General features: G+C 38.4%; 2 protein-coding genes across 7 annotated transcripts in view; one reads left to right on the forward strand and one right to left on the reverse strand.

Moving 5' to 3' along the window:
* Positions 1 to 5,739: 5,739 nt before the first annotated feature.
* The window catches only part of LOC111564494 (zinc finger MYM-type protein 4-like), a 73,103-nt gene continuing 64,690 nt past the window's right edge, over positions 5,740 to 14,152 (reverse strand). For all 6 annotated transcript variants that reach the window (XM_023264111.3, XM_055017598.1, XM_055017596.1 and 3 more), the window contains 5 exons: positions 13,440 to 13,554; positions 13,112 to 13,360; positions 12,059 to 12,188; positions 10,222 to 10,408; positions 5,740 to 6,670 (listed from right to left, as the gene is read on the reverse strand). In XM_023264111.3, coding sequence (XP_023119879.2) covers positions 10,243 to 10,408; positions 12,059 to 12,188; positions 13,112 to 13,360; positions 13,440 to 13,554 — 660 coding nt within the window. In that variant the 3' untranslated portion in view covers positions 5,740 to 6,670; positions 10,222 to 10,242. The remainder of the gene's footprint in view (positions 6,671 to 10,221; positions 10,409 to 12,058; positions 12,189 to 13,111; positions 13,361 to 13,439; positions 13,555 to 14,152) is intronic.
* On the forward strand, positions 6,276 to 9,060 carry LOC129350631 (C-type lectin domain family 4 member E-like). Its single transcript, XM_055017697.1, has 4 exons — positions 6,276 to 6,288; positions 6,592 to 6,743; positions 6,835 to 6,959; positions 7,045 to 9,060. The coding sequence occupies exons 1-4, from the start codon at positions 6,276 to 6,278 to the stop codon at positions 7,232 to 7,234; spliced, it is 480 nt and encodes a 159-aa protein (XP_054873672.1). The 3' UTR covers positions 7,235 to 9,060.

Consider the following 14,152-nt stretch of genomic DNA (forward strand, 5'->3'; position numbering starts at 1 on the left):
ATTTAGGGAAAAACAGACACTTTTTTCTTTCAAATCAAATCCAGTGAGAAATTATTTCATAGGTTCATCACAAATTGTGAGTCACATCTAAAGAGAATTGTCTGAAGATTTTTATGTAAAGTGTCTGAGTGTTTTAAAAAGCGCTATACAAATAAAATGCATTATTGTTATTATTATTATTATTATTATTATTATTATTATTATTATTATTATTATTATTATTATTATTATTATTATTATTATTATTATTATTATTATTACAGCGAGTATTAAAAGCATTCACCCCCCTTTGGAAGTTGTCACCTTTTATTGCTTTTTAATATTTAATCGTGGTCAATATAATGAGGCTTTCTGGGCAGGAATTTACACAACAAACAAAAAAAACCGTCTTTTGTGTCAATATTAAAATAGATTTTTCAAAGTAGTGATAATTTTAAAAAATATTTCAATTGTGAAAAGTGATCGCCTAAGTATTCACTCCCTATTAACACAGGTGCAGCCATGTGGTGCTAGAACTCACCTAGTTTAAGCACCAAATGGCTGATAAATCAGTATTCCTGGATATAACTATACCTTAAAATAAGAACACTCCAAGAAACTCTGTGACAAAGTCACTGAGAAGCATCAGTCAGGAAATGATACAAGAAAATTTTCAAGTCACTAAATGTGTGTTGGAGTCCAGTTAAATCCATCCTTAAGAAATAGAAGGAATATGGCACATGTGTATCTCTGAATAGAGCAGGATGTCCTCAAAAACTGAGTGACCAAGCAAGAAAGAGACTAGTGATGGAGGCCACCAAGACACTTATGACTCCATCATTTTGTTCAGATGAGACCACATTGGAGCTTTTTGTCCATCAGACTAGATGCTATGTTTTATCACAAATACACTATGAAGCATGGTGGTGGCAGCATCACGATGTGAAGCACGGTGGAGGCAGCATCACGATGTGAAGCACGGTGATGGCAGCATCACGATGTGAAGCACGGTGGAGGCAGCATCACGATGTGAAGCACGGTGGTGGCAGCATCACGATGTGAAGCACAGTGGTGGCAGCATCACGATGTGAAGCACGGTGGTGGCAGCATCACGATGTGAAGCACGGTGGTGGCAGCATCACGATGTGAAGCACGGTGGTGGCAGCATCACGATGTGAAGCACGGTGGTGGCAGCATCACGATGTGAAGCACGGTGGTGGCAGCATCATGGTGCTTCATAGCAGCAGGTCGTGTAAGGCTTCTAAAAGTAGAGGATAAAATGAATGCAGTAAAGTCTAGAGAAATCCTTGGGAAGAACCTGATGCAGTCTGAAGAGAACTGAGACTTGGAGATGATTTGTTTTCCATCAGGACAACAACCTGAAGCGATCAGCAAAAGCTTCATAGAAATGGTTTAAAGTCAACGAGTTGAATGTTCTGGTGGACGAGTTAGAATCCAGACCTCGATCTAACTGAGAATTTGTAGCTGGACTTGAAACATCTGTTCACTCTAGATCCCTAGAACAGTTTGGCAAAGAAGAATGGGGTAAAATCACAGCATTGAGAAGTGGAGGGCTGATTGAGACCTTTCCACTCAGGCTAAGACTTGAAGTGAATACTTCATGAATTGGCAATACTTTGCAGAAATCTCATTTCACTTTGACTTTTTTTTCAAATTAAATTCACCATCAGTCACTGATGAAAAGCAATAAAAATGTAAAAAGGATAAATTCCAGTGCGGTGAATACTTTCTATGAGCACTCTAAGCTTGACAATACAACTTTGAAGGGTTTAAATGATTTTTTAAATCTTGAACACCTGTGAAGTAAAGTAAAAAAGGAAGGGAGAAATTAGAATTCGACATATTTAAAAATAGCTTGCCGAGAAGCAGGGTGTCAGTCGGCATCCTGTTTCCTGCAGCTGTAATACAGCGTTGGCAGTGTGACGTTTAAAGTTCACCGGTCAGCATTAAAGTGTTCACAGCGTGAATCAAACAGGATCTGTTGTCGTCAAAATGTTCGCGTCACTTCTATCGTCAAAGGAAACATATAAACATAGACTGCACGTCCAAAAAAAAAACAGTTGCGCACACTAATATTTTGTTGGACTGCCTTTAGCTTTGAGTACGACACTCATTCACTGTGGAATCATTTCTATAAGCTTCTGCAATGTCAGCATTTATTTCTGTCCAGAGTTTCATTCATTTTCTACCAAGATCTTATATTGATGATGGGAGAGTCGAACCGCTGCACAAAGTCTTCATTTCATTTCATATCTATATTTATTGGCTGGGACAGTGCATATTAATGAACATACAATCTCATAATAGTTTACACAAGGTTGAAGTAAATAAGCCGGATTCAGCACAAGGCTAATTTCCATCCGTTGTCCCACACGCAAAAGAAAAACATACAGGGTTACAGACGTATATAAACAATATAGTAAAACAAAGGCAATGATGATAGGTTAAACCCACCCTAAAGTGCTATTATTTAGTGAAGTGCTTTCTAGGCAGAGCCTGTCCAGAAAATCCCAAAGATTCTCAGTGGGGCTGAGGTCTGGACTCTGTGGAGGACAATCCATCTCATGCTCCCTGATCCACTCATTCTCAATGTGACCCCATGAATCCTGGCATCGTCATCTTGGAACATGTCCATGTCATCAGGGAAGAAAAACTCCACTGATGTAAAGATCTGGTCATTCAGTATCTTCAGGTATCAGCTGACCTCATTCTTTGGGAACATAACGTTGGTGAACCTGATCAACCCCAGATCATAACTCTAACCCCCACAGGCTGGTAGACACTAGCCATGATGAGGTCATCACTTCATCTGCCTCTCTTCTTACCCTGATGCCCCCATCACTCTGGAACAGGGTAAATCTGGACTCATCAGACCACATGACCTTCTTCCATTGCTCCAAAGTCCAATCTTTATGCTATCTAGCAAATTGAAGCCCTTTTTTTCTGATCATCCTCACTGATCAGTGGTTTTCTTTGAGCTACAGCTGTTTAGTCCCAATCCTTTGAGTTCCCTTCACATTGTGGAAATGTTCATACTTTCACTATTAAACATAACTGGGAGTTCTACTGTTGATTTCCTACAATCATCTAAGAGTTTGTTCTGACCACATTTGTTCCTGGAAGATGATGGTTCTCCACTATCCTTCAGGTTTTATTAATGCGTTGGACGGTTCTTAACCTGATTTTAGAAGTTTCAGAAATCTCCTTAGTTGTTTTATTTGCTTGATGCAGGCAAATAATTGGACCCTTGTGAGACAGATTAACATCCTTTCCATGACCACAGGATATGTCTTCCTACATGGTTGTTTTAGAAATGAGAAGCTCCTCACTGCATCAGCTAGAGTTCAATAAATTGCAGCTGAAACATATTCATCCCTGCAGTAATTATCCAATGGAAGGATCTTACCTATTTGCTTAGTTCAATCCAAGTGGCGACTTTTTTTTTGGACAGGCAGCATACAAAAACATATCAACAATCAGTGTCAGAAAATTCTCTTAAGTTAAAAAAAGAAAAAGAAAATTAATTCCAATATACACCAAATGTACAGTCTGCTCCACCTACAGTAGATTTGAATAAATAAAATCTGAATATATACTTTTACTAAACGGTTTACATCAGTGTAATAATAAATAGTAAATGTTTGTCAGTAACTTTAACTCCTTCTAAACTGAAGCTGGTGTGTAAACTAACAATCACAATACAGTAAAACACAGCTATAATTATATAAAATGCATTATAACAGAGAAAGTATGAGATGATATGTAAACATTTAAATGTCCCATATGGTGAAAATCTACGTATCATGTGTTTTGTGGTAACTGGTGAGCCGCCCAGCTTCGCAATAAAATAAGAAATTTGAGGAAAAACAACAAAAATTTGGACTCATTATGAGATTTCTAATGTTTTGTTTGGTTTCCTTTTTCTAGCTGCTGCTTTTCGTCGTGTCAGATCCAACAGAGCATCGAAGTTCACAACAGAGAAAAAGATTCTGCTGCTTCTATCGGCCCTGCTGGTTGCTGCTCTCATTGTTATTTACCGTCTCTGTGAGTTTCTTTTGGTTGTTTGAGGGCTAAAATTTCAAAACCTTCAAATTCACACACATCCAGTCATCCTTTTTGCTCATCACTGACTAACTACCCATTCTGTTGGGAGAAGTGATTAGTAATTACAGTTCTGACCACTTTGGCAGTAGTGAAATGGTTGTGCAAGTAACCCTTGTTGAGCTGAGTTTTACTTAAAAATAACAAATAGTTAATTTACTGTAAATAAAATTAACACAAAGACAGACGATATCAGAAGGGTTGATACAGCAGTAAACGAATATACTACTTTACACTATATCGTACCAGAAAATGTCCAGACTCCTTCATTCTTTTACAGCGTATTTTGAATTTGTAATGTAAAAAATGGGCATTTTCCCCATCAGTTTTTACTCAGTAGCCAGTAATAACAGTGAGTGACATGGTTTAGAAATGTTTGCAAATTTATTACAAATCAAAAACTGAAATCTCTCATTTATAAAAGTATTTAGGTCATTTCAGAATTGGAGGACATTTTACATCCCACCTGTCAAATTTCAAATAATCTATGTACAAAATACTAAAACATGCAGTTGTGTAAATTTACTTGTCTGAGACCAAATCAAAAAAAAAAAAAACTAGGAAAGAATGTTTGAACATATTTTTTTAAAATACCAAGTAACTCAGACTAATTCTTTGGACTGTTTTCCATCAGTCAGTTTGTCCTCTTGGTCAGCAGTAACAGCAGCTAAATATCTAGCTTCTACTGCTGAGAAAAAGCTAAAATTAGCATGGATTAGCAACCCTGTTACTGTGATTAGAGTTGGAAAACAACAAATAAAACATGGAATATAAATGGTATCATTGATGTGTAAGCTGAGCCAATCAAGCCTTTGATAGTTTATCTATTATTGATGAATATGAAGCAGAAAACTGTAAAAGGTGTCCAAATGTCCTCCAGCACAGGAATGACCCATTAAGGCCTTTAATTCAGCCTAAGTGGCAGCATTTACAGCCTCCAGACTTCTACAGGCTTTGTACACCTGGATTCAAGAAGTTTCTTCCTCACACATTCAGTCAAGCGTCATCAGATTGGATACAAATCGCTCATGAACCTCGGGTTTCTCCACAGATGTTCGCTTTGGTTTAAGTGTAGTCTTTGATTCGGCCACTTAAGGATAGATTTGTCGTCAGGACATTCTGGTGTGGTCTTGGGTGTTTGCTTTGGTTTGTTGTCTTGCAGAAAGGTTTTAGGTCTCTGCATTCTGGACCTTCCATTCCATCTATTATCTATACACCAGCTAATCCTCATTAGGGTCGTAGGGGTCCTGGAGTTTATCCCAGCTGACTTAGGGCAAAGGCAGGGGACACCCTGGACAGGTCGCCAGTTTTAACCTCAGCATGTTTTTGACTGTGAGACGAAGCCGGAGAACCCAGAGAAAACCCACGCATGTACAGGGAGAACATGCAAACTCCATGCAGAAAGGTCATGGACAGGCGGGGACGCGAACCGGGGATCTTGTAGCTGCAAGATGAAAGTGCTACCCACCACGTCCCCAGTATCCAGCACTTGGAAAAATGTTGTACATGTTGATTCCAGGTTTTTAGAAGATCCTTTATTCTCAGTAACTCAGTTTGGTCTAAAAGATTTCTGCTCATCACAGTTGTATCATCGACGTTTGCAGTTTCTTGGACAAAAGAAATTCACAACAGACAGCGCCCCTTAACATGCCAAACTTTATTTACTTTGTGAAATTTTTATAAAAATGTAAAAAAAAAAATAATCCATTGAAATCAACAAATGTCTCATTCTTGTTCTGTTTTGGAACTCAAACTCTTTTTCTACAAACTTTATCCTTCTCTTTTTCATTGAAATCAGCTTTTGATAACTGGCGAAAGCAGAACGCTTTACAAACACTGAAGGAGGAGAATGAAGCTCTCTGGAAAATGTGCACAGGTGAGACTGTCAGCATTTAAAACTCTCCAGAAGGTTCAGCCTCAAAAGCTTCTTTAACACTTTAACATGCGAGTCTTTCTGCTTTATCTCCTAAACCGTGTTTAGCAGGTGACAGATGATAATCAGATTTCCTTTATAGGTTTGTGCTCAACATGCGACCAAAAAGTTTTGTGGTTTCTCACCTGAAGTTCTGAAACAGCTAAAGAGCATAAACAGGAGATCTTTCTGTCGTCTTTCTTAAACAGAAACACAACCAGACAGCACTGTGCAGCCGATAAGTTCAACACTTCCTGACGTGATGCTAAATGAAGGTATGGGCTCGGTCATTCTTTTCTTTTTCAACTGGAACTTTCACCTCAGATTTTAGGGTCTTTGACATCACTTATCAGGTACTTACAATGCAGTCCTGAGATCCAACCCAGAAAGTTCCACCACAAATAAGAACCTGATAAGTGGCATCAAATTTATGGACTCAAATTTACATCCTCTCATGATTGAAGAGACAATGATGGACTGGCAGATATAAAACTTTAACCTTAAAACCTGCTGCTGCCTCCAAATCACACAAACGTCCTTCTACCGGGCTGAAGTTTTTTTCTATAATCTCTTCCAAGATGATCCATGTCCAAAATGTGAAGAAGACTGGGAGCATCACAGAGGAAAGTGTTACTATTTCTCCACCCATAAATTGACCTGGGAAAAGAGCAGAAATAAATGCAGAGATAAAGGAGGAGACCTTGTGAAGATAGACGGCCGGAACGAACAAGTATAAAACCTATTCCCTCAGATTTTATCAAAATGTTTCACCATGTCAGCACAGAAAACTATCAGAGATTAACTTTCATCAACTTGTTCAGAGTTTCCTGGAGAGAAGACTGAGAGAAGTAATGATTGACGACGCAGACAAGTTCTGGATCGGCCTGACAGACTCAGAAGAAGAAGGCCAATGGTTGTGGGTAGACGGCTCACCGCTGGATGAAAGGTTTGATTCTTGTCAAAACATACTGATCGATCTCAAGAATCAAAGTCCTTGGGTTTCATTGAACCTGTTCTTCATCTCTTGCTAGTTTTTGGGGTCACTACCAACCAGACAACTGGATATGGGAAGATCTTAAAGGAGAGGACTGTGTGAGGATGGGGGAGAAAGATGGAGCTCCTGACCTGAACTGTTGGTTCGATAAATCCTGCCAAGTTCCTCACAGAAGTATTTGTGAGAAACCAGAAAAAAATCACCAGAATGTATCAGAATGTGTCTAAAATTTAGTTCCGGTCATTAAACAATCACAGTAGGGTCATTCCACCTTAATTCACCGAATGCCCCATGCCTAACCACCTTCAATTTAACAGATTTTTTAAGAAATGGTGAATATTGATGGGGTTAACCATGTATAAAATCTGAGGTAATAGTTAACATTAGTTTATGAGTTAAACATTCTTAAATAGAATTGGTTTCATGTTGACTTTTGCGTTGTTTTTCTCCTTGCCAATCTGTGGAGTAATGCTTGAAGTGCCATAACTTGAAAACTTTTGTAGATTTATTAATATGTACAGTTGAAACCAGAAGTTTACACACAATGTATAAGACACATGAGACTAAACGTTTCCTGTTGTAGTCTTCCTGATATCTTGGAAGAAGTCCGTTTGAGGTGTGCCCTAAAATACATCCACAGGTGTGCCTCCAATTAACTCAAATGTTGGCAATTAACCTATCAAAAGCTTTCAAAGCCAATGACATCATCATCTGGGACTTCCCAGATGGTTTGAAGGCAAAGTAATCTTTATGTCTATAAACTTCCTGCTTTGAAGAAAGTGATAAAAAAAAGATCTCTCATCATTCTAGCATTTAGCAAATAGAAATAATTTTGGTAATCCTAACTGACCTAAAACAGGATGGATGGATGGATGGATGGAGCTAATTTGGTCAAAAACCTCGAATGTTTCTGTCTTCTCCAATATTCCACCATCAATAACTGTTATAAATCGTCTTTCGCCTCGAGGCTGTTTTGTTTCCTGCAAGTGGCACCAATAAGAGGTTTAAAAATGTATAGTATGGTACCAGTCAGAGGCAGATACTTTATGAGAAAAAAAATATTGAAATGATGCGTTTTGTATTTATGGCCAATATCAGGACAATCATTGAGCAGGTATGTTGGTGAAACCTCTCCAACTGGAACTGGAAGAGTTATATAGTGTTTTTAAGGGGGGTGAGGCTGCTTTTAGAGTGCTTTCACCATCATAGCTGCTCAATGCATGTTCAAATATTGTCCATAAATACAGAAAAGGTATGTCTCTGACTGGTACCATTCTCTACATTTTTGAAGCTCCTATGGGTGTCAATCACTCGACAAAAAAAATCTATCTCTTAGGGTGAAAAACAAAGGGTTATGGTTGGTGGAACATTGGAGTAGACATGGACATTTTTTAACTAAATGTACACCATCATATATCTAGTTTGTATTGTTCTATAAAAGCAGGACTGCACCATTGAAGAACACATGCACATATCAACGAGCCTACAAAATTTCAGGACTCTACCGGCATTATAGCTCAAGTTATGGCACTTCAAACGCTGATCAACAGATCTACGCCAAGAAAACAATGCAAACATCCACAAGATCCCACCTTCTTTAGGAATGTTTAAAAGTTACGACATGTGTGACCAAAAAAATTTAATACGTTTTACTTAATAACATACATATGTACCAAAAAAAAATTGGTGAATAGAGGTTGAATGACCCAGTCCAGCTTATGGATGCTGTTAATGTAAAGCTACTACTGCAAATATTTAAAGACTCATTCCCAACCCTGTCTGTTCAGACCCAGGTCACCCTCAGTGCTTCAGTAGGAGGAAACTTTACTTCTTTCTGTGTCTTAAAAACATTTCAAATCTCATCTACGAGGCTTCAAAAATGCTGGAAAAAGTAAAGTGTATTTAAATGCAAAATTTCGATCCATCCTTATGCACTTGAAGCACATGTAACAGATGTTACAGCTGTATATGAACCTTGACAGTTCACATAAAAATAAATCAACTGATGAATGCATAATAAAAATAATTTAAACTCAGTTGTTTTGAACATATTGTTCTGTAGATGTCAGATTACGTGGAAGACACCGTATTTTAGTCATACTTTGGGTTAAACTGCATCCAAAAGCACCCAGCTGGACAACAAAGATCTAAGTTAATATTAAACTTTATTTACATTTTTGTGTCATGCAGCTACGTATGGTTCAGAAAATATCACCAGTTCACTTCTAGTTTATCAATTGTTTCTTTCTTTCTTTTTTTTTAAAAGTTATTTTTATGGCCTTTTCTTGGCTTTACTTGATAGGGATGGTGAGAGACAGAGAGGAAACGGGGAGAAGGGTGGGGGGGGGAAGACATGCAGCAAAGGGCCGCCAGCGGGAATCAAACCCGGGCCGCTGCATCGGGGGACTAGCCCCTGCACATGGGTCGCCCGCTTAACCTGTTGAGCTATACGGGTTCCCCAATCGTTTCTTAATGTGACCTCAAAGACGGGATTTTGAATGACAGCTTTGATGTTTTTCCATATTTTCAGCCATAATCACAGACAGTTTGATCTTCCTGTTTAATAATAAGAGATTTTGAATCAATGACATGATGAAAAATAACACTGGACATTTCAGGTTTCCATTTAATAGTTCCTGACATCATGTTGTTCAAAATTAGTCGCAAACTAAAAGATAAACTTGCTCAAAGTGGGTCGACGGGTAATTTTAAAAAAAAATGTGCATCTCAGAAAAAATTTAGTGTAACGAGGTAAAAGTTCACAAATATCTTTACAAATATTAGTATTTTATGTGATAAAAACTTCAGGCACATGACAGATGGTTGAGCAAAGAATTCCTCCCAACATATTAAGATTTGAGACAGAATGACCCACAGTCTTTACCCTTGTTGGTTAAATTGTGTTTAACTTTGGCTGTTTTCTAAATGTTTCTTCAAACTTTTCATCAACAAAGACATTAGCTGTTGGGAACTCCACTGCTACAGATCCAGCAGAAAATTTAACAAAGCGCTGTGACTCATTCCTGAGGACTTTCATGGCGTTTCTCTGTGAGACCCATCGGTCATCTGCTAGCTGAACATGGCGGTCATTCTGTGTTGTGGTTATTGGTGCAGAGTGCAGCTAATCCAGGAAACATTACTGAAGTTATTTCAGCTCCCTTCACTGATGCATCAGTTAATTTGAAACCAGTGACATCTGTAAAAGGTATTTTACCTGATGCCTGCAGAACCTCTTCTATTTCGATCTTTGAAGCTCTTGGACGGCAAAGATTCGTACGATCATGGCCTCCATGGCGGAGTCCTGCAGAGGGCTGGACGTGAACCACAGACGGCTGCTGGGGTAACAGCAGCTTCTTGGCTGGAGGTAGAACAGATTGCTGCGCTGCCTCACCGAATCGGGGCTTCACGGAAGGAAAGAAAACATGTAAATAAATGTACAGTTTGAAACGATGTTAAATATACAGAAGATCACATGAACGGCTGAAACAACTGTCGGAGTCGCTTGTACATTCTAACTGACATCATGGAAACAGTACAACACGTTTGTGTGCTTCTCATCCAGCCTTTCAAAATGTTTGACATTTTCTGTGGTAACAAATCTTTGCGTTTCAGGATCCATGTTGACAGCTGGAAACTTGTGCTGCTGACATGCCATTAATAGTTAAACATTCAGAAAACAACGAACCAGACGAGTCTGTTTACAGGGGAAACATTTAGTGAGATTGTTGCTAAAATTACACTGTTCATCAAAGAAAGAAACTGTAAAAGCAGAAAGAATCCTCAGATTGCCAGCTTTCCTATGGCTGTTGAACTCATCACATTTGACTTTTGGTTCTGTCAAATTGACTTTGTGGTCAATTCTGCCATATGCACAGAACATAGACGGGCTTGAAATGCTGTTTCTCTCACACATAAACATGCAAGGCACAGTAGAAAGACAAAAAAGACAAAGACATTAAGAATCAAAAAAACAAGCAATGGAGCGTGCAATAGTGTAGCAAAATACTGCATAGCAACTGTACAAGTAGATAGGTATTTACAAATGGTGAGTGGATGCAGTACCGTTCAAAAGTTTGGGGTCACTTCATGTGTTCCAAGAAAACTCACACTTTTATCCATGTGCTAACATAACTGCACAATGGTTTTCTAATCATCGATGAGCCTTTCAACAGCATTAGCTAACACAATGTAGCATTAGAACACAGGAGTGATGGTTGCTGGAAATGTTCCTCTGTACCTCTATGGAGATTCCATTAAAAATCAGCTGTTTCCTGCTAGAATAGTCATTTACCACATTAATAATGTCTAGATGGGATTTCTGATTCATTTAATAGTATCTTTATTTAAAAAATTGCTTTTCTTTCAAAAATATGGACATTTCTAAGTGACTCCAAGCTTTTGAAAGGTAGTGTTGTTATTTACAGATGACAGTACAGTATATGTAGAGTTAAAAAGCAGTGAAATATATCATAATTGGTGCAAAACATCCTGATATGTGCAAAGTATGCAGCCATAAAATAGTCCAGTCTCTTTGTTTTCATCTATAAGATGAAATTATTTTGTGAAAAATGACTAAACCTATGCTTACAATCAATAAAATATTATTTAAAATCACCCAAAACAGCCTCTGTATGATGAGCAGCTCTGATGAAAGTGAGGCAGCGCTGTTTACATAACCGTAGATCTATGAGTACAGGGATGTAGCTCAAGGAGAAGCTCTCGTGCAAAAATATTAGCAGCAAGCTGCTCATTCTTTGTTCAAGGAGCTTAACTAGTTGCTATTCAGGCGTTATGCAAATGTATTACGAGATAATGTAGATTAGTAACGGACGCAAAGCCTGGACTTCAAATAAGGCATCTCAGGCAGGTAAGGAGCAAAGTTTTCTGCTGGAGACAGTAAATCTCTTTTCCCTGGACTTTGGGTTTCGTAAGTTTGCAGACCTTTAACATGAACAAAAAGCAGATTTATAACACTCTAAAGGGATGGGGGGAAAAAAAATTAAAAGCAGAATATAGGCTCTTTTCAACCTCAGAAAGTGAGAGACACTCACGTCTTGGAGAGGTAGAACTCGTAGAGTCTGACCGGACAGCGAAGAGGGTTCTCTGTGTTCTCTATCATCTCCAGGAAATGTTCTTCACTCTCATCTTTCTTACGTTTCTTGGCCGGAACACCATCTGCATCTTAGGACACAAATGACAAACATGAACTGCAGTAACAGACCATGTATGTGGCCAGTAGGGATACAAAGTTGAAAGGATTTTCTTACATGATAATCAACAGCATGATCAGATAAAAATCAATTAATCAACTATATGAAACATGTCTTGGTGCTTGATACTCTTCTGTTATAGACATTCAGTCAGGAGCTCAGAGTAACGCTGTCTTTGTGCACCTTAGTTAACTTATAAGACGAAGCTCTGGTTAGTAAGCATTAAGTGTCACAGTAGTTTTTGTCATGGTGACCCCTTTACAAGCTAAACCCCCACAATGCTCTCTGCTTGCCAACATAAAACTGATGCCTCCTCTGGTCTCTACAGTATTAAACAGCAAGCGGCTCCACCTGGTGGTACAACCAGGTACTACATATGATCTACAATACATTTACTACTTGCAACTCCCTCATCTTTATCGGTTATTGTATTTTTAGTCGGTTAAATTATTATGGCAATTAATTGAATCAAAACTGATCATGAACATCCCTAGCGACTATGATAACACACCCTAATAAACAGCTGAGCCATTCCTCCACACCTGTACAATATACCAACGGATATGTACATTACTTGTTGCACTAAGAACAGCATTCTCTGCTTTTTGCACTGTATCATAACTCTAGCAACTATCGTTTTGCACTACTGTGTTTATATATTCCTTTCTGGATTCATAAATATATGTATATATTGTGTTATATTTATTTTTATTAATGCCATTTTTTCCCCTCTTCTTCTTTCTATAGTTATTTATTTTTCTCTTTCCTTATTCCAAAGGTGACACCGACAGCCAAAACCAAATTCCTTGTGTGTTGTGAAGGTAATTGGCCATTAAAGCTGATTCTGATACTCTCTAAGATTGTTTCTTGGTATAGAGTTGACCATGTTGGTACCTGTCTCTGCCTCTGTTTGGGATGTGGGTGGGTAGAAACGCAGGACGGTGGATTTAGTTTTGTCTGGGTTGGTTCTGGTGCAACAACTGGTTCGTGCAAAAGACAGCTGGCGGTGTTCCTTCACCGTGGTGAAGCCGAAGTATTTGCAGCAGAAGAAGAGCATGGTGTTGAGGAGGACCATGGGGGAAAAAGATCCCACCTGCTTACAGTCCCACAGAAACTCCTCCCTCACACTGGAGGAGATGGACCCTGCAGAGGACAACAAGCAGCCGGTGAGCACAAAGTAGCAAGACGCGTTAAAAAGACGACGAGGTGGACAACGACTCACCATTGGACGCTACTGATGGCTGGAAATGTTTCAGGAGTTTGGTGATCTTTGTGGAGAACTTGTTGTAGATTGCATCAGTGAATATGTTTTCCCCTCGACCATTTTCTAACAGATGCTACAGAAAACAAACAAAAAAGAAAACTGCATTAACAACCAGCATTGCTCTAAGTAGTCGACACAGATAAACTGTCATATTTCACTCTGATGCAGTGAAATCAACTTATTCTAACCTGTACTTTATCAATATTATTTACATTTAGAGGACTCTCTTCAATATGATTTTTTTTTTCTAGAATCTAGAAGAATCTGTGAAAAATCAGTATTTTCTACTCATGGAAGAATCTGGACAATATTACTGTTTTTACTGTTAGAGAAGCAGTTTTTTCAATGAAGATAACATTAAATGAATGATAAATCCAGTGTAGACATTGTTAATGTGGTAAATGACTATTCTAGCTGGAAACAGCTGATTTTTAATGGAATATCTCCATAGAGGTACAGAGGAACATTTCCAGCAACCATCACTCCTGTGTTCTAATGCTACATTGTGTTAGTTAATGGTGTTAAAAGAGAGAGATTAAAAATACACGTAACTAATTATCAGTTACACAACACCATTGCGACACAATCTTCATTTCATGTTCAGGCAGAAATTTCCAGGCTTCTCTGTAGATTTTTATGGTGATATTAGGCATTTGACTACAAATAGCTGG

Source organism: Amphiprion ocellaris, chromosome 15, assembly GCF_022539595.1.
Source record: "Amphiprion ocellaris isolate individual 3 ecotype Okinawa chromosome 15, ASM2253959v1, whole genome shotgun sequence".
In the NCBI taxonomy this organism is placed as follows: Eukaryota; Metazoa; Chordata; class Actinopteri; family Pomacentridae; genus Amphiprion; species Amphiprion ocellaris.

Excerpts from the sequence above, each read along its gene's own strand:
- LOC129350631 (XM_055017697.1), top strand. Across the intron at positions 6,744-6,834 it reads TAGACGGCCGGAACGAACAA|AGTTTCCTGGAGAGAAGACT; the intron begins GTATAAAACCTA and ends CAACTTGTTCAG. Across the intron at positions 6,960-7,044 it reads GGCTCACCGCTGGATGAAAG|TTTTTGGGGTCACTACCAAC; the intron begins GTTTGATTCTTG and ends ATCTCTTGCTAG.